Here is a 22986-nt window from a genome sequence, read left to right on the forward strand (position 1 = left end):
AAGAACATTCGATATGTTTTAAGGTTTCACAGCAGTCATGGAGCCTGACACTGATGGCACTTCATAATTTGAATAAATACAATATTCATATTTTTGTGCTAAACTCTTCAAGTACAGAAAACACTCATTCTAAAAATTAATTTTACATTACAATCCCACTGAAGGCAAATATAGTGTTTGCTTTTGTGCATCTTTTTCATTTACTAAGTTTGAGATATTCCTTCCTTCATAATAAATACCCATTAAGCAGTATTCTGAATGAAGCAAAATACACTCCTAAATGAATCCCCTGAAGTCCTTCCCAGAAAAGAAAGTGTCCTTCTCATAATGATTCCAGGGGAAATAAAGTTCAAGAAGGACTGCAACACTTCCTGTTTACATTAGGTAAACCCACAGAAATTGTTGTGCTGAGCTAGTGGTAGGCTTTTGTTGCAATACAAGAGCTGTTGTCTATATTATGCAATTGAATGCATAAGCTGGTCATCAGAACTTTTTTACACAAAACATTCCATCTCATACTTAAGGAAATACGCTGGGATGCATGATCAATATAGCTGAAAGCTAGAATCTGAAAGGATCAATAAATCAGTTATCTGCCTTTTCTCTGAGGGTGAACATTTGACAGGCAAAGTGACCTTAAACACTGGCAAATAATATGATAAATACCAGCTGTCTTTTTTATATGTTAGTAATTCTTCCTTGTTTTCAGATTATCCACTATCAGTGCTATATTTTGTTGCTTAAAGCTTCGTTGATCATATCTTTAAGTGTGTCTGGGTATAATGGTTGTGTCAAAGTTGGGCTTTGCAAATTCATTCTGGCATTGGCCAATCACTAGCAGGGCTCATGTACCCTGCTACATCACATTTACTTCACCAATGCCCTCTGCTAGCAACAAGCAAGGAACTGATAGACATCAGCGGACATTTATCCGGGTCGTGGCACCAAGATGATAGACCTGGGATTAGCCCACTGAGGGTGCAACCTTCCGAAAGACGGATGCTCTACAAACAGCGCCAATAATCAAACTTACTCGCACAAGGCTACACATTCATTGGCCGCTGATCAAAGTCCTTTTTGCACTGGAAAATCTGGGTCACTCTTGATCTTATGAAACCTTAATTCATTTGAATAGTCAGAAGTCCCTCGAGTGAGAGATAACCAAAGAAGATTATCAGAGGCACTGTTCTCAGAACCAGGCCGTTTTCTCCTCACAACATGTTCAAAGACAACTGTTCATGTCCTTTATAATACAAATGTATCGACGCTGCCTGTTTTTGCCTGTCAAAGCTGAAATTCAAAGCAGACTTAGGAAAACGTATTTCCTCTGGGCTCAAACCGACATGCTACCGTGAGCTCACAGCAGGCTGAATATAGGACGCTATTGTTTGGGTTGTGGAACCACTTCCGGCCAGGTGACCCGGATGAAACGCCCCTTATCAGATTGCCACGCTTACACGAGCAATCTGTGTGTAGCTGCCTCACACCTACGGAGTGTACACACCAGCAACAGCAGACTCAGCCTGGACTCCGCCTCCAGTCTGGACTCCGCCTCCAGCCCAGGCTCCACCTCCAACTCACAGGTTGCTAGGCAGAAACCACAGACGTCAAGTAATAACTAGTCATTTCAGATGTGTAGTCCAGTTGGTTCTGATTTTCACAGTGATTTACAGTGAATATTTATGTGCTACTGGGAGTAGAGAAGAACACGCAGTTTTGTTCACACCTCGTGTTTATGACTTGCTGAGCAATTAACAGTGATTTTTGGGAACAAGAATGAGTATTACTTACATAATTCTATAATCTAGTTTAAAAGACTAACGCCAGTGCTGCACTGATATACATTCCTAATCTCCGATGTCTAACGTCACCACTGACAGGGAGTTTGGGGCACAAGGCCTCTTCCTCTTCTGGAGGACACTGTAGTGTGAAAGTACCAGATCTTCCTCTTCATCACTACCCTCTGTGTCATCTCCAAAAATCTCAAAACCTCTTATAACACACACACACACACACACACACACACACACACACACACATTGTACCAACGAACCACAAATTTCACATTCTTATCTTCTTCAAACTCAGACTATTTTTGTGCTCTTATCTTCCTCAGACATATATTGGGGTTCTTTACTAAAGTAATGCTTCCACACTATTGGGAATTTCTATGATATGGAGTTATAAAGGGAAGTTAACAAAGTTTATCGCAGTTTACAGCCACCAAGAAACTTGTGCTTGGTGGACGGGAGGTTTCTGGGAGCTGTGTGATAATGAAGCAAGGTGCAGGACTCACCTGCAGAAGGATCTCCCCAGCTGGGGTGGATATTCAGGAACAGAGAGACAGCCCTTTGATTTGCAATTCGCAATTTGATTACTTCGAGGTATTACACAGACTGTCGGCAAAGCAGTTGAACATTTTTGGCTTATTTAGCTTTGGTACGTGGAAGATTCAACAAGGTAAATGAAGCTTTGAACCAAATACCATTTGCTGTCGCATGTTCAGTCAGTTCAAGTAGATGGAAAACACGTCTCCTCTAACCTTTTGTTACCGTCGGAAAGCTACCGACGCCAGATAAGACATCAACAGAAAGTGCTTGATTAGTTACAGTAAACCTGACCTTGCATGTTATCTAACCCAATCAACTGCTTTGGTCTTTCAGGCCATCCCTGAATACGCACCCCCCACCCCCCCACCCCCACCCCCCCCCACCCCTTACCCCACAATCTTCCCACCAAGAGCTACAGATGCAGTGCTGACATTTCGAGGTTTTCCCCTGTCCAAGCCTAACAAAAAACATTGGTGCTTTCAGGTCTGGTCCGGAGTGGTCGGGCCGGGCTACAGCAGAACCCGGCGGGCACTGACAGACCAGCGAATGGCTCTGGCAGCAGAGACAAAAACGTCCTCTGGGCAGCGTCTTTGTGGCACTGCTTCTTGGGCCCAGCTGAGGCCGCCCGACCCAGCGTGAGCCCTGTGCCCTTCAGATTCCAATTAGAGAACGGGCCCTCACGGCAGAACCGTAGGAGAACCACTGCGGCTTGGACCGGTCACATCCAGTATACGTGACTCCTCAAATTAACCCATGCTATGTCCAAGAAAAACTAATCTAAGATCTAAACAAGAAATATATTCTTTTAATTTCATTTGTCCTCAAAGGAGCATGTGGTCAAATGAGATCAAGTTCATCAATCTGTCCAAGCACAGTGATCTCTGATGATTAATAGGCCAATTCAACTTAACAGACAATATAATTATAGTAATAATGAAATGAGAAATAAATTCAAGAACACTATATGCAGTGCACATCCAGATACTTTTTGACACGCTTCCTTAACTGCTCGAAGCATTTAGCAACACTGACAGAATTTTCAAAGACAACTGAAAGTCTCTGCACTTCATCCATTACAGAGAAAAACCACATGTATCTCTGAACCAGCTCGGCAAATTACAAAAATCAGGTCCAAGATATCCAACACCCCAGGGCAGGATAAAAAAACACATGTGAATAACAAAATTACAAATGACCCCATTACTGATGCAACATCCTTGGTTGAAGAACTTGGTGGCGACAGTGTGTCCAGCCGTGCTAGTGCTTCATGGGAACCTGTATCTCCAAGCACAGCACCTGAAGGGCTATCGTTGGCCACCGCTGGCCAGCGCACAGTGATCAGGGTCGAAAGGTCAGATCGATCGGAGACCGTACGGGATCCAGTAAAGTGGCCGGGTCAAGAGCCCACTGTTGGTGGTCACCGTCCTGTTGTCACACAGGATTAAACTAGCCTGGTCCGGACCAAACCGGAACCTTGTGACCGTTAGATTGATTTGGCTCGGACGGATCGGTCAGTGCGATGGCAGCCATTTCGGGCCTCTCGGGCAAAATGTTTTAGCCCAGCGAAAGACAGAGAAATTAAAGAGCACTAAAGCACCAGGAGAAGACGTTCAGTTTGGTTACTTACCAGTGTGCCCAGCTAAATCATGCTTGGCCTCACACTTGGGAAGTGAGCAATCTGCAGTGAGAGAGAGAGAGAGAGAGAGAGAGAGAGAGATGGATGAATACAAAACAGGCCCAGACCCCCTTGACACGAAGCTGTGTCTTAAAATGCTTTGATGTGGGGACTCTGAACAGGCTTCAACGTTTAACCAAACGGGACATGTGACCCAACAGCCCGTCACATGTTCGAAAAATCGCCCTCCTGTTCAGACTAAATGTGACAGTTCAAAGCTTCTTTGTGGTCACGAAGGGGGTAAAGAGAGTTAAGTTTACACACTTTTGCCCGCCTCAGCTGAAAATATATGGTGTGGGTCAGAGCTAACCCCTGCAGTGCGTTAAATCTTCATTTAGCACACTTACAGAGCTGAATATACGGGAAACGCACCGAAACGCACCGAAACACATAAACACCGCCAAAAGAGGAGGAGGAGGAGGCGATAGAGAAGTGAGACTCCATAACAGTGTCTCTAGCATTGTACACTCTTCCTACAAACACTCGACACACAGGGGGGAACATTTAAAGAAAATGATTCTTTGTTCATTAAGGATCTGGACCCACACATTTGTAAAGTTGTTGCAACCTGTGCTGTAAAAATGCTTTATAAATCAAACTGAATTGGAAAGAAAATTGGTGTGTGTGTGTGTGTGTGTGTGTGTGTCTGCTCTACAGCTCCATGGATACTAACATAGGTCTTCCAGCTGCAGATGAACCTCCTGCATTTCCAATATTGTTCTTTCTTTTTATAACCAGAGCGCGAGCTTCCGTTCATTTAAACACCCCCGTATCTGAAACTGCTCCGAAGTCGCTTTATTTGACATACGACTTCCGTTGTTATAGCAAAGGGGACCACCATACTAGCGCGTTAGCACATTAGCACACACGCAGCAGAGACACACGGCACATGCCTATTTCTCTTGCAAAGAGGCCTAATGCAAGTGTGTGTGGTTTCATCCGTGGTGCGGGGCTACATTACTGCAGACTCTAGTGTGCATTCAATACACGTGTGAATGTGTGTTTGTAGTTCACAAGGTTTAATGGCAGTACCTTTCTGATGCTTTAATCTGATTAGGATTAATCTTAATCTTAGTCTTAAGAGCCAAAACAGCCTAAAACTCTCCCTTACAACAAGACAACAAGACGGTGTCTGACAATGACTGATAATGTTCACAACTGACCCCAGAACAGCCACGTGAGTCCATCAGCCTGACCTTGCCCTTAGGAAGGCGTCCTCACTGATCTGAAATCAGTGCTAATGGTATGGTGCCAGTGTCAGCCATCTATCAGACAGGGCGACTGGCTGACCCCAGTTCAGCCACCGTGGTCCTTTCATCCAGGTCTCTGGGCCACGCAGATAGATAGAACTGCATCTGTAGATGATATAGAGGCATGCACCTTTCTCATTAATGTACTGACCCCTTACCAATAACACAGAAGCTCTCACCTACCCTACAAATAACACACGTGTGCCGAATTACCCCATATCAGTAACACACGTGCGCCAACCAGATATCCAGCGTATATGTGCACCTCTTACTGTACTGTGAGAGCTGCTCTTCAGAGACAAGACGCTGTGCGTCCAATAACAAGAACAGATTGCTGCGTAAATGAAAACGCTAGCAGTTAGCGTCCGTTTAATGGCCACCACAAGTGTGCGTGTGTGTGTGTGTGTGTGTGTGTGTGTGTATGTGCTTAAAAATCAAAGCACAGAATCTCCTCTCGTGACTTCACCTTTGGCTTTGCCAGCCATTGAGATGCACCTTAATGATAACACACATCTCTCCCCAAAGTCCCTGTGAAGCCCTGCTCACCAGAGTCAACTGTACAGTAGTGTTCTTTAAGCAAGAAGAGGGGTGGGAGTAATAGAGAGAGAGAGAGAAAGAGAGAGAGAGAGAGAGAAAGAGAGAGAGAGAGAGAGATAGAGCGAGAGAGAGAGAGAGAAAGAGAGAGAGAGAGAGAGGGGGGAGAGGCAGACAGAAAGAGGGAGAGAGATGGAGGGAGAGAGATAGAGAGGGAGAGAGAGCGAGGAAGAGAGTTAAGAGAGAGAGAGATAGAGGGAGAGATAGAGATAGAGAGAGAGATAGAGCGAGAGAGAGAGAGAGAGGTGACCATTTCCAAATGTGATAATTTCGTATCGCCACTTCATTACCCATAATGCTATTCAGAATGTAGATTCTACCGAGGCCAACTGACAATTATGCCTGTGTGGAATGCAGGCTTGTGAAGTTGGAGCGTGATGTGTAAATCTGAGGGAAAGCACATGGGTTCAGAAAAACAGGCTTCACCCTGTCCTTCCCCCTTCAAACCGACAACCCCAACACACACACACACACACGCACACACACACACACACTCACACACCTCACCTGCCCCCCACTGGATTCTAAATCAGTTTCAGGTAACCTAGTGCTACGTGTGTAACGCAGGCCGCGGGAGCAGGCGTCTTGCCTTCATCGGTATTCCTGCTTCCAGAAGCTGAACTCGACAATAGCGCTATGCTATTGAATGCTAGCAGCTTCCCTACACCGGACAGCAAGCAGTGTGCTTCATCAGGGATGGGCTGGCGTAACAGATACACAGGCAGGTGAGAAATGTTGCTCCTTCTGGCTTCGGTTATGAAAACAGAGAAGCAATTACTCCAAGACCCTTCAGATGCTCGACCTGCGCAAAACGATCATTGGAATACAGTAGAGTGTGAGATATGGGGCATGGAACCAGTGGAAAACACTGAGAGGGTTTCACAGCGTTAAAAACTACTGAGTATCAGCACAAGTGTGAGTAATGAAGCTGCTCTGGATGTTCTGGGCCGGTTTAGTGCTGTCTGGTTCTGATGAGGCCAGATGTATTATGTTCTGGACAAAATTATAGTTAGCGTCTAATCACTGTTATGCAAGACAAGAAAATATGTTTCAATATGCTATTAAAGTTAGATGTGGAGGGAAACTGGGTGGATGTCTTGCTGTATTTTTATGGTTTCCCTAAGGTGTAGGTGAAAAACACACGTTTTACGCGTTACACTTCAACCATAGAAAATCACAACGTTGACTATATCCTGAACTCTCTGTACACGTCTGCTATGAAACTGCAGTGTTCAGTTACATCCATATACAACATGCTGTTAACATGAACGTTATTTCTGTCCTGTCCTGTCCTGAGCACCATTCAGTTGGAGGAACACACCACTGGGAGACAAGATCTGGGAATATACGTTCACTCACGGACGTAATGTCCCCCCCACTTTTTCAAAAGCCGGCTTTGGTCCCCCCCAGTTTTTACGGTTAAAACCGAATATTTAAATAGCGACGAATCCATGTCCCCCCCACTTTTGAAATCAAAATTACGTCCATGCGTTCACTCCTAACGCCTGTGCGGCCGATTACGAGAAACCATTTTTATGCGACTGTATTGCAATTTACACAATAAACATGTAAATTAGCTTCCGCTAACACATTTACACCGATCTCGCATTTATTTGTCATTCTGAACACACATTGAAATTAGCATCTTATATCCTCTGTATCATGAAATACAGAGAAGATTATCATTCTTGTCAGTGTGATGCACAGTTATCTATATCCCTTTATTATTTAATTACATATTCTATGTGTATACATGTTTTGTGGGTAACAGTGTCACTGATATGTCACTGACATAACAGTTTCACTGATATGTCTGTAATGTCTGATATGTCTGTGTGTCAGTTTCCTTGCTGTATGTGCACCTATGTGCCAGATGGCCTTAGATTCCTCAAAATAAAAATGGAACTTTAAGTTAAAAGTGTCACAATTTACAATAATAAAATGTAAACCAAGACCTTTTAAACACCATCTGCTAAACGACAGCTTTTCATCATTAACCAGCCAAAAATAATGTTAATGGAAACACAAAAAATTGGGAGGAATAAACTAAAATGACACCGTTCGAAGGGCCGTACACAGGTAACCACTACTTAACTACACCCAGCTGAGAGGCCCCTGAGAAAGAAAACATGAACTCAGTACTGATTACTGACTAAAATTGTCTGTATTATTCTACTTGTATAGATCTTGTGGACTACTGAAATGGGGCGAAGCAAGGAACCCTCCAAACCACAAATGGTGGCTAGCTTTTGTGCTAACCCCTAATCAGGCGTAATAAAAACACCAACCGATTTCCACTACGAAAGCTCCTTGGAGTCAAAAACACCACAGCAGATTGCAGGAAATGAGCAAAGCTCAATCAGTCTGCCAACAACAAACGACAAAATGAGTGCACCAATGGGAAAAGTTACTCTCACAAAGCCAGACACAACATCTCAGATGGAACCTGACAGTCAATATAATAGAAGCAGTAACAAATGTCTTCTTGTGGTTGTACTGCCTTAAGAGTTATAATATCAGCTCTTTTCCAAGACCAGGACACCGTCCAAATTCATTCAAACCCTAAATCTAGAATGCAGAGCATTTACACGGAGTGATCACCACACGATTAGGGAGGACATGGTGATGACCTCTAAGCTTCTAAAGCTGTGGTGGAATCCAGTGGATTTCTACTACAGAGGAAGCCAGTGGACATCTACTGTGGTGGAATCCAGTTAGTGTCTACTGCAGAGGAATCCAGTGGACATCTGGTAAGGGGCTGTGGAGGAATCCAGTGCACATCTACTGTGGAGGAATCCAGTGGACATCTACTGCAGAAGAATCTAGTGAACTTGTACCACAGAGGAATCCAGTTAACATATACCACAGAGGAATCCAGTGGGTGTCTACTGCGGCTGTGAGCCACCATGGTACAGCAAACTCAACGGCCTGAAGATCTGAGATCAATGAGAACGCCAGACGGGCGTGGGCACATTCAGGATGGGTCACCCCACAGAGAAGAGCCAGGCTGTGAGGTTCTCTGCTCAAAGACCAAGGAGAAGCTGGAGATGTTTCTCCATCTTGGGTTGCCTAGCCATCTAGTAGTTGGGGTAGCATCACCAGATGTTCAATCATCACCCAAGTGTGTGCTGCACATGGGGACCACTCTAAATTAGCCACCACCACTCAAAGCCATACATACCATGTGACCAGGCACGGTCCAATCAGCACGAGTGTGACCTCCCCGTTGAGTTAAGAGGCAGCATGGGCCGTGCGTAATGGAAAACAGCAGACAATCTCATCAACCAGAATGAATGAAAGACATCTTATTTGTATGTAGCTGTGACTCTGCCATCCTTTTCCATGTGCATCTTGTTGCAAGGCCGGTCCAGGCGACACCAGCAGGGCCCAGCAGCTCTGACCCCCAACCGAAGGGCATTGGGGTGGGTTGCCAGACCCACGCAGACCCCACCCATCGCTCGGTGGCTAGGGCGGGAGGATGAGAAGGTGCGTCCAGACGTACTCGGAGACCGCCGGCGTCTTCGCCACAACGTCCAGCAGCCGCAAACGAATCTTCATCATAATACGCAGCACATCCTCATCGTTAGGCTGACCGCACAAAAATGACAAATTGCTAAAAAAATTGTCCAAATATTTTCATGAAATGGGGCTACATGATATTGAAGCAACATCATCGCAGATGATGGTTTAGAAACCTATTCTGCCTTTATTTTAAGGATCAAATTGCTGCTGGATATGTAACATGATTTGCTGAATAAGAGCCAAAACAATCAGCTGTACATTTAGCACCACATGCAACGCAACTGATCTCAGAGCAGGATGTAGTATTGATCCAACTGATCTCAGAGCAGGATGAAGTATTGATCCAACTGATCTCAGAGCAGGATGAAGTATTGATCCAACTTATTTCAGAGCAGGATGCAGTATTGATCCAACTGATCTCAGAGCAGGATGAAGTATTGATCCAACTGATCTCAAAGCAGGATGTAGTATTGATCCAACTGATCTCAGAGCAGGATGTAGTATTGATCCAACTGATCTCAGAGCAGGATGCAGTATTGATCCAACTGATCTGAGTGCAGGATGAAGCATTGATCCAACTGATCTCAGAGCAGGATGCAGTATTGATCCAACTGATCTCAGAGCAGGATGCAGTATTGATCCAACTGATCTCAGTGCAGGATGAAGCATTGATCCAACTGATCTCAGAGCAGGATGAATTATTGATCCAACTTATTTTAGAGCAGGATGTAGCATTGATCCAACTTATTTCAGAGCAGGACGAAGCATTGATCCGACTGATCTCAGAGCAGGATGAAGCATTGATCCAACTGATCTCAGAGCAGGATGAATTATTGATCCAACTTATTTTAGAGCAGGATGTAGTATTGATCCAACTGATCTCAGAGCAGGATGAAGCATTGATCCAACTGATCTCAGAGCAGGATGAATTATTGATCCAACTGATCTCAGAGCAGGATGAAGTATTGATCAGAGCAGGATCTCAGAGATAAGGAAGCACTTTTAGATTCACCTCCATAAAGAAGTTTACCTTCCAGTTCATTCACTTTGAGCTTTCCTGACACTGTTTGGGATTACAGAAAGATTGTATCTGCTGTCATGATAAACTCCCCCAAAAGATGGTGGTTGTCCCATAACAGACAGGAAGGGACTCCTTCAGTGCTTACATTGTTTTTTGGAATATGTCATTTATTCCTGTGTTATTACACATGTACACATTTATATACATAATTGGATGATGTCTGTTTGAAATTGCAGATGTTATGTTCAAATTAAATATTGTTGAGTAAGATGTATTTAAAAATCTAAACCATGAATAATAAATCTAAATCATGAATAATAAATCTAAATCATGAATAATATTTATTTTACAAACGTCAGGGCAGCTGCCACAGCGGCTTATTACAACAGGGTCTTATTTTCTCTGTTTAAACAGAACCCAGTCAATGGGGAGTCTGATCCTCAAAGGACCTGATGCATAGATACAAATCTGGTGTCTAAAGTTCCAAATGTAACAACATGAAAGCAGTTCTAGTGAAAAACCACTTAGTCCTGATGCTTGATTTGATGCAATATAAGGTAATATGACATAATACTTGTTTTCACTATCATGCACAAAGTCATCCATACACACAAATACATGCACACAAACACACCCACCCACACCCACACCCACACACAGACACACACACTGAGTGCGATTCCCCATGCGTGGGTCAGGCCCAGGGCCTTGTACAGGGTCGTCTCCATGGCTTTGCACAGTATGAGCACTGGACCGAACACAGGATGCGGACACTACTGACACGGCTGACCGCACAACCAGCCGCCGTCGGTAGGGTGTGAATCGCGTAACAACGAGCACCCCGGTGTTTCACGCGTCACAGTTCACGCGTCACACCTGCCTCATCACGTCAGCAAACGATCGAGTCGTCCGTGAGCATAAAATGGGTGTGTTGGGAGGGGGATGTGGGGGGAGTGTGTGGTATTCCTGGGAGCTGGGAAACACTGGCTTACGGCGCGCTTACTAAATAATACGACCGTTTCTGTTTGATTGACGTGCGTCGTCTCGTTTCGTCTCGGCTCGTTTGTGTCGTTTGTGTTTAGTGGCTGCACGACGTTTATAGCGATGACGTCACCCCACCACGAGAACGGACAAGCCTACGTCATACTTAAAAACAGTTATAATGCGCGGAAAACACGAAACGTTAATACGCAGGAAATCAGCCGCTTTGTAGAGGCTGCTGGTTAACACGATGATGGGGCGGAACGCAGCACATATGTTCATATATGTTTATGCTCATATTCGGCTTACAATAAACGCGCCCTGATTTCACACCCAACATGACCTACTGACGCACCAGACCACATCTTCTTGTGCATCATATCGATACGGCCGTGTGTGGGGCATTAAGGTCCAATACTGCAGGACCGATGACCCATATCGTATCATCTCAAGCACCTTCGAGATATCCCACTGCGATAATCACATCCGCGGACTCATCATCCCACCCGTGTCACCGGAGCTTTGTTTGCGCGTCCGCTCCTACCTCGGTTCCGCCTCATCACCTAAACCCACAGCAGAACCGAATCAAAACCCCCCCTTACCGTTCCCCGTCTTACCGGATTTGAAAAACGCCGCTATGTCGGCCCCGTCCTTGGACGTGTCTTCTCCTTCCCCCGAGCTCATGGCGCCGTATATTTACGACAATCCGAACAAGGTCCGATTGGGTTCAGATGTCCGATGCTGAGAGGCTGGAGGGGAAGCCCGTTTGGTTGAAGGACGAGCCGCACGTCCCGGTGCTGAGGGAGACCCGAGCGTCCATCTTGGCTCGCTGGTGAAGTCCTGGACCCGGTGGGCGGCGCTGGCGAGTCGGGCTGGAGACGCGGGTGGTGGAGGAGGAGGAGGAGGAGGAGGTCTGGGACGGGGCTCTCCTCCTGGAAGAGCCCATCACACCACCCGAACCTCCTCTCTCCTCCCGAGGTGGGTCTGCAGCCCCGAAAACAACCATGAGACCATTCAGAAAACAGCGGAGACCAAAGGAATAAATCTGCTAGGTGACAGAATGTAGTTACAGTGGGTGGGGGCCAGAAAATAACGGTGTTGACAGCCCTTCCCTACCGACAACCAAATAACACAGAATAAAAATAAACACAGGACGAAAACAAAGCAGAATAAATAAAAATAGCACAGAACGAAACAAAAATAAATAGCACATCACAGGCTGTATCTTGCTTTTTTAATGTTCTTTTGATCGTTTTGCGATCTCCTGCTACTTATGTTGTTAATTTGTTCGTTTCTGTCTCTCTTTTTACCATGTTGCTTTCTACCACTTCACTCGTGTAACATTTGCTCACTTTCTCGTGCTATATGTGATTAACTAGATTATTGTAACATTGTACCGCACTCATAACACATGAAGCGCTGTTTGTGGGATGAAGTTAGACTGTCTAATGTCGCCCCCTGCTGGCTGTTATTGAGGATTACAACATTACCAAGCAGCAGAACTTGAGTTAGGAGCCTAAACGTCGTTATAAAGGGGCTGTAGTTTCGCTCTATTGGTAAAAAGAAGATAGTTAGATTCGTTCTATTAATACAAGGCGTTTTCTTAAGCTCTTTTAATGTTTATTCGTATAAATAGGTCGGGGGGGGGGGGGGGGGGGGGTGGGGGGGGGGGGGGGGCTTGATTTGCCCCAACACCCCTCTGTCGTATCACCAAGGCAACAGCCAACAACAGTTGGGACTTAAACGCAGAAACTGCGCCGGGCGCATCGCGCCAGGGAGATTTAAACACCGCGCGCCTGGACTCAGAAGGCCGTGTTAACGGTTTTAACGGTTAACACGGTGAAATATGTACCAAACATCTGATTTTACGAACTCTCTAAAAAGCCGTGAACGTGAGAACATGGCTCTGGGTTTTCGGTCAAACAAGCCGAGCGTGAGGGCGCGGATGGCCCAGCCCGCCGCTCCCGGTGAGGGCGTCAAAGAGCTCCAGGTAACGTCCGTCGTTTCGCTTCAATTAGTGTCTGATTTTCGGTGACACTTCTGGAACAAGTTTTAATTTCTCGAGAACTTTCTACAAAAGTTTACTTCGTGAAACGTTGCGAATTGTTCTTTCGTGTTAATTCTGTCTATTTTGCAAACACACTCGTACGACGTGTAAGACTCACTGGCGAGACCTACACAGGTCGCAAAGTCGAAGGTGTTTAAATTCATGCCAGTGTCGCCAATAATATTAACATATAAACACATTCATAGGCCTACACAGCAGTTCACAAATGATAAACACTTAATTTACACTTAGTTTAATTAACGGTGCCTTAACGTAATAATAAGCACGCACTAATTTATTGGTGGAGGGGAGATATTGGATGCAGTACTAACACATAACCAGTAGAGGGCAGCAGATCACTATACTTAAAATGCCTAAAATGAGCCTAAAATGAGCGCTGTTGTTTCCACATTATTCGCATGTTTCTTTGTTTTTAAGGAGCATATTTGCAATTTAACCGTTTAGGTAGAAAAATAGATGTTAAACGGTGGACCACTGGGAACATGAATTTAAGCAGTTTAAGACTGAACCCATAATCATTAACTAGAACAATTTTAGACACGTCTGAAGATTTTCCACTTGAATGCGTGGTGTTCAAGCCCTTGTAGACGGGGACACTTGAATGTTCTTCCAATTGCCCAAGCAGTTAGCTTAAGATCGCTTAGAGTAAGCTAGATTATTATTATTACGAGGTAATAATGGGTGGCAAACGTAAATTGTTGAGGGGGGGTATAAGTATTATATCGCGATCGATCGATCTCCAGTGGTTGGATTTCCAGTTTTTTTTTCGGCGTGAGAAATCGGATGTGTGGCGTGAGAGCGTGTGAAGACGATCAAATGCGTGTGTCTCACGCTCAATGCGTGAGAGTTGGCAACCCTGCAAACGTGAATGCAAACTCTGCATATACTGGGACTCTCATCATTGTGCGAAGTTTCTAATCATTTGACCGCTAGGTGGCGCCATTCATGAAATAAACATAAAAATGAACATAAAACTGGATTAAATTGATTCCTTGCATACAAGAAATAAAAACTTTTCTAATTACAAGTGTTATTCAAAAATGCAGTTTTCTTACATCAGTTTAAAAAAATTCTAGGAATTTGATCCCATTGTGTCATAATCTCTGGGCTCTGTTGGTAAATAATTATCAAAAACATTTTTTAGATTTTTTTTTACTTTCCATATGATAGGCCTACCCATTGACCTAGGCCTATGACTCAAAAGCCATGCAAGTGATCAACTCATAATTTGAAATACTTTTACAGATTGAGGTTCTTGTGAGTTTTTGCCATGTTTGGTGCAACTGACCTTTCTGGTGTGCTACAGTCCACAAAAACGTACACTGCCTGTTATGCACAAAACAGACAGGTCATGGCTCTTGATCTATGAGCTAAACCACAAACAAACCTTTTAATTCACTAAAATGTCTTATTTCATATCAGGATGGTAGTACTGGACAAACACTGGAACTGACTGAAAAGTATTGCTTACATGAAACACCACACACACACACACACACACACACACACACACACACACACACACACACACACACACACACACACACACACACACACACACACACACACACACACACACACACACACACACACACACAGCATGTGATTTAGTTCTATGATCTGAATCATCTTGCCCTTTTTTTGGTCTTTTGGGCCTTTAGTGCTTCATCGGTCTGTTAAGTAGTCATGACATTTAAAAGTACACTTCATGCATTCTAATGAAAGGTAAATAATTTGCTTACAGTAATTCAACCTAGTGCCCTATGGACTGCTTAGGCCCCTAGTGCCCACATACATGCTTGAACCCAGAATCGCCTCTTGTGGCAATAGTTGTCATTATTATTAATATTATTATATATTATTATTATTGTTATCATTATTATTATTATATATGATGATTATTATTATTTCAGTATCTGCATTCTATATATCACAGAACATTCACACATGAATCTATATCTAGAGTGCAGTCCAATTTTCACCAGGTTGTCCAACTCTACAGCTGGGACAGATGTAACGGTGAGTGAGTGAATGTTTGGAGTCAGAATGCTCATGCGCTCAAATGATCTGCACAGTCGGTATTGAGCTTGGCGTTCGAGGGCACTTACGCTGGATCACTCCTTTACCCCAAAGATCCCGTTAGCCATTTATTCCTCTGTTGGCTTGATGGAGTATTTCCTGATGAATCCCAGAACACAGATCTGGGATCAGTGAGCCTGATGTTTTGTGGAGCAGCACCAAGTGCCCAGCAGCTACCTGTGTTGCTATGGAAGCGTTTACTCATCACGTAGCCTGTTCTACTGCGATCTACCACCAAGGTACATGACTGACGTCTTGGCCAGCGAAGCCTGCTTTGATTTTGACTCTAATGCGGACGAGCGTGGTATGTGCAGATGCTATTTGTTGGTCTGCTCACTCCGTGACCTGAGATGTTCTCCTGGGGCTTCATGGGGCCCCAGCCTGGATTTAGTTCTCTGTGACACGCGGAGATGAGGTTTTGTTTTTCACATCTTTGTGCTTGTGTGATTCCTGCTCAGATGTCTTCGTTTGACATGGAAGGCCAAGTGGAAACATGGATAACTGAAGGACTGCTCCTTTGTGTGTGTGTGCGTTTGTGTGTGTGTGCGATGAGCGTGTGTGTGTGTGAGTTGTTGTGTCCAATGTGTGTATGAGTAGTGTGTGTGTGTGTCCAGTGTGTGTATGAGTAGTGTGTGTGTAGTGTGTGTGTGTCCAGTGTGTGTATGAGTAGTGTGTGTGTGTCCAGTGTGTGTATGAGTAGTGTGTGTGTATGAGTTGTGTGTGTGTATGAGTAGTGTGTGTGTATGAGTAGTGTGTGTGTCCAGTGTGTGTATGAGTAGTGTGTGTGTGTGTGTGAGTAGTGTGTGTGTGTGTGTGTGTGTATGAGTAGTGTGTGTGTATGTGTGTGTGTGTTGCGTGTGTGTCCAGTGTGTGTGTGTGTGTGCGTGTGTGTGTGCGTGCGTGTGTGTGTTGCGTGTGTGTGTGTATGAGTAGTGTGTGTGTGTGTGCGTGTGTGTGTGTGTGTGTGTGTGTGTTGCGTGTAAGGTTGTGGAGCAGCCGTGCGCATGTTCTCGGTGCTGAGGGCCTGTCAGAGGCGCTGCATTATTCAGCATGTGGTCTCTAGTTACACAGGCCCCGCTAACAGGCAGCTCTCTCCAGAAGAAGCAGCCGTGGCTCTCTGGAATATTGATGACGCTCTTAAATACAAAGCTTCACACTTGACTTCCACGCAGCAGGCGCCTCAGAGCAGGGGCGGTGGGTCGATGTGCACTCACGTGCGCCCACGCAGAGCTGTGATCACACGCAGACAGCAACGTGTGCCTTTGATGGAGCACTTGAGAGCCCGGCCCAGCTGTGTAGTGTAGCGTAGCCCCGGCCTTGATAACTCCAGTGAGCGCCAGTGCCGCTGATTTCACGGTTGTATGCTGCACAAACACCTCCCGTTGAGGGCGGTGCAAAAACCCTTCACACGACCCAACAACACAAGCCCATCTTTAACCATGACACTCGCGCCTTTATAGCTCCTTCTCATTCATTTCAATCGGATGCGCCTATTTTTAATTAACACCATCTACTCAAATCAATTGTGTCATGTGCTTTTGTTCGTAAAGCATATTGCGTCGTCGTGTAATACCTCGTGTGTGTAACTGTGCGTTTGTGCACAAGCTCATGCTGCGTTGACTTCAACATGCTCTAAATTTAAAAAGTCACAGCTGTCGAGCTGTGCTTCTCTCCTCCTCTAGAGGGAGCCCTAACTCTGCAGCTCTTACATCAGCGCAGACGGGACTATCTGTGGCCCGCGGGCGGCTCACCCAACGCCCGGGCCGGTCCACAGCCGAGTCGGTGAGGAAACGATAACGATGCTTTACAATTCGCGAGGTCCTGCTTAAGATTCACAGCTCTGCCACAGCGGTGACCATCTCGCTGGGTTTTGACCTCAGATGCTGTAATATTAATTAAGAGGATTATCGGAGGACCTGGCAATGTTGAAATAGGAGGGATGCTGTGTAGTGAGTCGGACATTCAGAACATAGTAAGCTGAGCCCGTGCTTCTCAAATTCATGCTCCTTATTGTGTGTCTGCTCAGGAAGTCACACCGGAGGACAGCGCCCCGTCCTGCCGTAACACCTGTTCCTGTTGCTTTTTCCATATTGTGCAGAAACCATTTGAATATCTCCATTATGTTCACCGAGCTTGAGTATGAGTCCCACTGCCAAATAACTAATTGAAACGTTGCTACAACAGAAACATGCGACTAAATAAAACTTGGTTTTGATGAATAATAAATATCCTGTTTTGAGTTCTTCTGTGTGCCGGGTGTATTCCTTTATCTGCTTGCATGCTTTATCTGTAGAATGACGGCTGGGCCGACGGTTCTCCGGGTGAGGTTGGCCATCCTTTATCCTGTTTGTTATTGAGGCCCATTCTCTCCCCATACGAAAAGACACTTTATCTTCCTGGCAGCGTGTGTGACCAAATTGTGATACACTCCAAAACGGTCTGCATAACGTTTTGCCTCAGATCCACCCCACTAAACTGAGTCTCAGGGAGCCATTTCACACTGGCTCAAAGTGATTGGAAAGTTTATGTAAGCTCCTCACAGAGGGGACACTGCAGATTTCTGAGCAGACACGGCCAAATCGTTTTCTTTGCACACTGTGACTCGGACCGGGTTACATGGCAATACCCCGCTTGGCCGCCCTCTCTCATCCAACAGGGGGTGTAGATAACCACGAGACAGTGTGATGGTCCAAACCTGAGAGGGAACTAGCCTCCACCCACTTGCAGTTTGGATCGCAGTTCATGGTCAGCCGGGTCCATGATAACATGGTAACAGGACAACGGTTTTTAAACCGTGCTGCTTGGCCCCGTCCTGGCTGTGTTCTCTGGGCTTTGAGTTGTTTTAATAGTTTATAGGGGACTTCCAGGGGTCCCGGTGGAGCGGGTGGTGGTTAGGAGTCTGAGCCTCCCCCCCTCCTCCTGGTGCCGTTCTGGTTGGGGTCGCTGTGTGTCTAACTGGGGTCTGTGACACACCTGTAATCCTCCCTGAGCCACATGCACAAGGAACTGAGATGTCCAATCCATTGAAGAAGCAGTTCTGGAAGCAGAGTGTGTCCAAGGTCCTAAAGGTAAGCAGGACGGGGGGGGGGGGGGGGGGGGGGGGGTGTGGCACGAGTCACGTTTAGGGCTGGGTGCAGGCACCTTGGCCAGAGAATGAATACAGAATGAATGCACATATGCATGCTAATATACATGTATGATACACACAGAATGTGAGTGAGACATGAGCGAGATAGGCGTATTGCCTCCCTCGCGCTGGCTCTCTCTCGTCACGGTCCGTTGGCGTTTGCTCATGCCTGTTAGGTTTTCTGGTGCAGTGGGTTTGGCGAACATTACCTTGTGGGATTAGTGATGCGGGCTTGTGATGCGAAAAACACTTCAGTCCAGGTTACGTTTGTTTCTCATTTTCTAAGGCAGCAGTTCCCAAAGAGGACTTAAGAACTGCTTTATAATCAGAGCTAGATGACTCGGATTATATATATATCAGTAGCGAACCGTGACCATTATACCTGGGCCCACTCCCATTACCCCCCCCCCCCCCCCCCCCCCCCATCGAAAAAAAATAGTTTCCTCTCCTAATTAACTGCAATAAAAAAAAATTAAAAACTGAGACGACAGTGCAGATTTAGAAACTCAATAAACAATAATATCTGTACTAGATAACTTCTTAAGCAAAATAAGGTTCCAACAAAATAAGGTTCACAGCTCCGTGTTCCTCGGAAGCGAAATATGTAAACAACGCGCACGAGGACATCAAAGGGATGAATCGAAACTAGCTAGCGATGGTGCTAACGACAGCTAGCGTCGCCACAGCGGGCGGATATTATCATACAGTTAAGCCCGCCCACTAAGGTCAATTTTTGGTCAATTTTCCTGTCATTTGAAACTGGTATTGTGCTGAATTATAACTGCCAGGCCCTCTGTAAACGAACAGCGGGCATCACAGTCCTGATAGGGGGAGACACAGGCTCACAGACTTCCACTTAACCCCTCACCTTCCAACACAGATTTACCGAGCCCGGGAGGGGACATGGGTAAAAAATAAAAATTAAACGAGGGAACGTTTTACCAATCGAGCGCACGTTTTCTGTAATTCGTGCTCACGATTTATTAATTCGTGCGCACGATTAACAATTCGTGCGCACGTTTTGTTTTAATCGTGCGCACGTTTTCATTCATTCATTAAGCGCATACATTGCAGATACAAGGAGAGAGGCAGTAACAGTTCCCTGAAACTGTATATACTTTGATTGTTTAGATGTAGAGATACGTTTATTAGGTCTTATTTGCTTATGCTGTGGCTCTGCCCGTGCGCGAGGGTCTAGCGCGCTGTCGATTCACGAGGTCGTGCACCTCTCGAATTTTGTAACTTCGCGCGCCGCGCCTCAGCGCAATGAACAAAGTCATGTTTGCAGGGTTCATACACCTTTACAAGGTGGAATTAAAGCACTTGTCCAGTTCAATATTTCCCAGCACGATAAACTTAAATAAGTTAAACATTTATACATATACTCGAAATTATTCGCTTTTAATCACATTGTTTAATGGTTGTTTAATGGTTTATTTTCAAAACGCCCAATCTGAACGTCTTCACGTTCTCTCATGTTTCCTGGAATTACAAGAGGCTCGTATTTGTTAACCTAATACAAGAGAACTGTTCAGTTAGACAGATATTTGTTGTGAAACGAAGTAGTTACAATTTCAAGCATTTAAAGTAGCCTACTCAAACCTGAAACACAAAGCAACATTTAAAATTCGTCATAAATGTTCATTAAAAGGCTTAGAATTCGCTTCAGATGCCGTTTACTGATTGTGATTCCCCGCTGTGCAAGGGAAGCTACAATGTCCTCATGACGCATAAGCAAATAAGACCTAATAAACGTATCTCTGTTCATTGTAGCATAAATCTAAACAATCAAAGTATATACAGTTTCAGGGAACTGTTACTGACTCTCTCCTTGTATCTGCAATGTATGCGCTTAGGCCAGTAGGGTTTGCAAATGAATGAATGAAAACGTGCGCACGATTAAAACAAAACGTGCGCACGAATTGTTAATCGTGCGCACGAATTACTAAATCGTGAGCACGAGTTTAATTAAAACGTGTGCACGATTAAAACAAAACGTGCGCACGAATTGTTAATCGTGCGCACGAATTAATAAATCGTGAGCACGAATTACAGAAAACGTGCACTCGAATGGTAAAACGTTCCCTCGTTTAATTTTTATTTTTTACCCATGTCCCCTCCCGGGCTCGGTACAGATTGAATAGACATGGTTGAATAATTTATTTGCTTATATTTTTGTAATTGTTTAGATTTCGATTGTCAAACTGTAAGTAGATAAAATAAACTTGGATAAATTGTATTATATATATTTATGTTTTAAGAATATTTTAGGCCCTCTGAGAGGGTGTAGAGGGCCCTGACGGTTCCCCACTGATATATACTTGGGATATTTATATATATATATATATGAGTCATCTATATATATGTAATTATTGTAACATGTCTGAAACACCTCAGGATGGTCAGGATGCACACACAATAATAAATCTGTGTGATTTGTCAGAGAACTCATTTGCATATCGCATCCTTCTGGCAAAGGTCAATATCATGATACCAGTCAACAAACGATGTATCGCACAACCCTAATGAGTTGCAATGAAATCAGTTTGGCTGAGCCGCTCATTGTTGTGAACTAGCACAAACGCACTAAGCCGCACAGTCGTCCCTCTGTTGGCGTGCACTGCTTCACTGGGTTGTAGTCTCGTGTTTACCCCTCTCAGAGCCCCTTGTCTGCGCTCACATTTGTGACATCGGCGTTTCGCTGCTAGGCAACGGCCGGACTGTTTGAGCAGCGGTGCGAGTCGGAGATCGCCAGACTCTCACGTGCTCACACGTGCCCTCGGCGGGCCAATACGCCGCGTTTGCGCTGGCCCGTCCAGTCAAGCTCTGCTGCTCCCCGGTCCCTTGGTGTGTGTCAACGTGAGCGTGACAATAAATCTCTTGCTTGTCTTGCTTGAATGTGCACTTCTGATCTGGGATCAGTGTTGCTGTTTCTTTTCCATTTATGAAACTAGGTTTTGGATAACAAAGGCCTGACCTGGAGTGTTAAGGCAGGTCTGCCACAGGCAAGATGCAAATAATTATCACCGTAGGCTGAACCGTGAAGATTTGGATGGTTTTAACATGACAAACCATGTTTTTCTCTCACGGGCACTTAATGACATTATGCAGGAGACTTTAAACTCAAAAATGTTGTACATCTAGTTAGATTAAATGTATGTGGAAAATACAAGGAGGTGGAGGTATAGACAGGCTCCCTACAAGTTGTAATTGGCTAAATGAGCAAGACTGGGTCCTGTGAGTGCACTCATTTAAAAACTCCTAGTGCAGTTGTGACTTCATGAGCAATGAGAGCCCACTCGACCTTTAACTGAGGAATGATGGGGTATAGTGTTAGGAATTATGGGATGTTGTGTTAGGAATTCAACTTTTAAATTGCCAGATATAAGCATAAATTCATGAAATGGTCACCAGCCAAATAGCTACATCACTGGTTGACTTGATGTCTCTGTGGGGTCTGGTAGGGTCATGTCCCAATACTCCACATCCTCCTGTTTTAAACTATCATCAAAAGAAGTAGTACTGAAACTCCCTCAATCACATCGTAGCAGAGCCTCTGTGATGTTGAGTCTCGTCAAGGAAGGGCCCGAAAAATCCACAGGGGCCCGTCTCACAGGAGCCCATCTCACATGGGGCTGTCTCACAGGGACCCGTCTCACAGGGGCCCATCTCACATGGGGCCGTCTCACATGGGGCCGTCTCACAGGAGCCCATCTCACAGGAGCCCGTCTGACAGGAGCCCGTCTCACAGGGGCCCGTCTCACAGGGGGCCGTCTCACAGGGGCCTGTCTCACAGGGACCCGTCTCACAGGGGCCGTATCACAGGGGCCGTCTCACAGGGGCCGTCTCACAGGGTCGTCTCACAGTGACCCGTCTCACAGGGACCCGTCTCACAGGGGCCCCTCTCACAGGAGCCCGTCTCACAGGGGCCCCTCTCACAGGAGCCCGTCTCACAGGGGCCCGTCTCACAGGAGCCCGTCTCACAGGAGCCCATCTCACAGGGACCTGTCACACAGGGGCCCGTCTCACGGAGCAGCCGTGGCGTCCCCCCCCGGTCCTGTAAGAGGCCTGCGGCGCTGGTGATGATGGTGAAAACAGCGATCGCTCGCCCACCGACACGATTTACAACAAAAGCAAAAGAGATCCACAGGGATGTGCAGGGGAATGTCTTCCTATTCCTCCTCCCTTCAGGAAACACAACAACGTCTTTATTCTGTGTTCCCACCTTATAAAACCCACATGAGAAAAGCCCTCGAGCTTCTGCAAACGGCTCACAAAACGCGGTCGGATTTATCGGCACAGCGTTGTTGTTTTTTTTTTTTTCGTGTTACCTAGCAGC

The 22986-nt window shown here is 45.4% G+C and overlaps 2 protein-coding genes across 3 annotated transcripts in view; one reads left to right on the forward strand and one right to left on the reverse strand.

Annotated features, from left to right (window-relative positions):
- The window catches only part of triob (trio Rho guanine nucleotide exchange factor b), a 99516-nt gene extending 87219 nt beyond the window's left edge, over positions 1 to 12297 (reverse strand). The window contains 2 exon segments of the mRNA XM_076971307.1: positions 3958 to 4008; positions 11991 to 12297. Of these exon segments, the coding sequence (XP_076827422.1) occupies positions 3958 to 4008; positions 11991 to 12057 (118 nt within the window). The 5' untranslated portion in view covers positions 12058 to 12297.
- An 827-nt stretch (positions 12298 to 13124) lies between these two features.
- Positions 13125 to 22986, forward strand: part of dnah5 (dynein, axonemal, heavy chain 5) — a 92944-nt gene continuing 83082 nt past the window's right edge. For both annotated transcript variants that reach the window (XM_076970439.1, XM_076970440.1), the window contains exon 1: positions 13125 to 13363. In XM_076970439.1, coding sequence (XP_076826554.1) covers positions 13220 to 13363 — 144 coding nt within the window. In that variant the 5' untranslated portion in view covers positions 13125 to 13219. The remainder of the gene's footprint in view (positions 13364 to 22986) is intronic.

Source organism: Brachyhypopomus gauderio, chromosome 13, assembly GCF_052324685.1.
Source record: "Brachyhypopomus gauderio isolate BG-103 chromosome 13, BGAUD_0.2, whole genome shotgun sequence".
NCBI classification, from domain to species: Eukaryota; Metazoa; Chordata; class Actinopteri; order Gymnotiformes; family Hypopomidae; genus Brachyhypopomus; species Brachyhypopomus gauderio.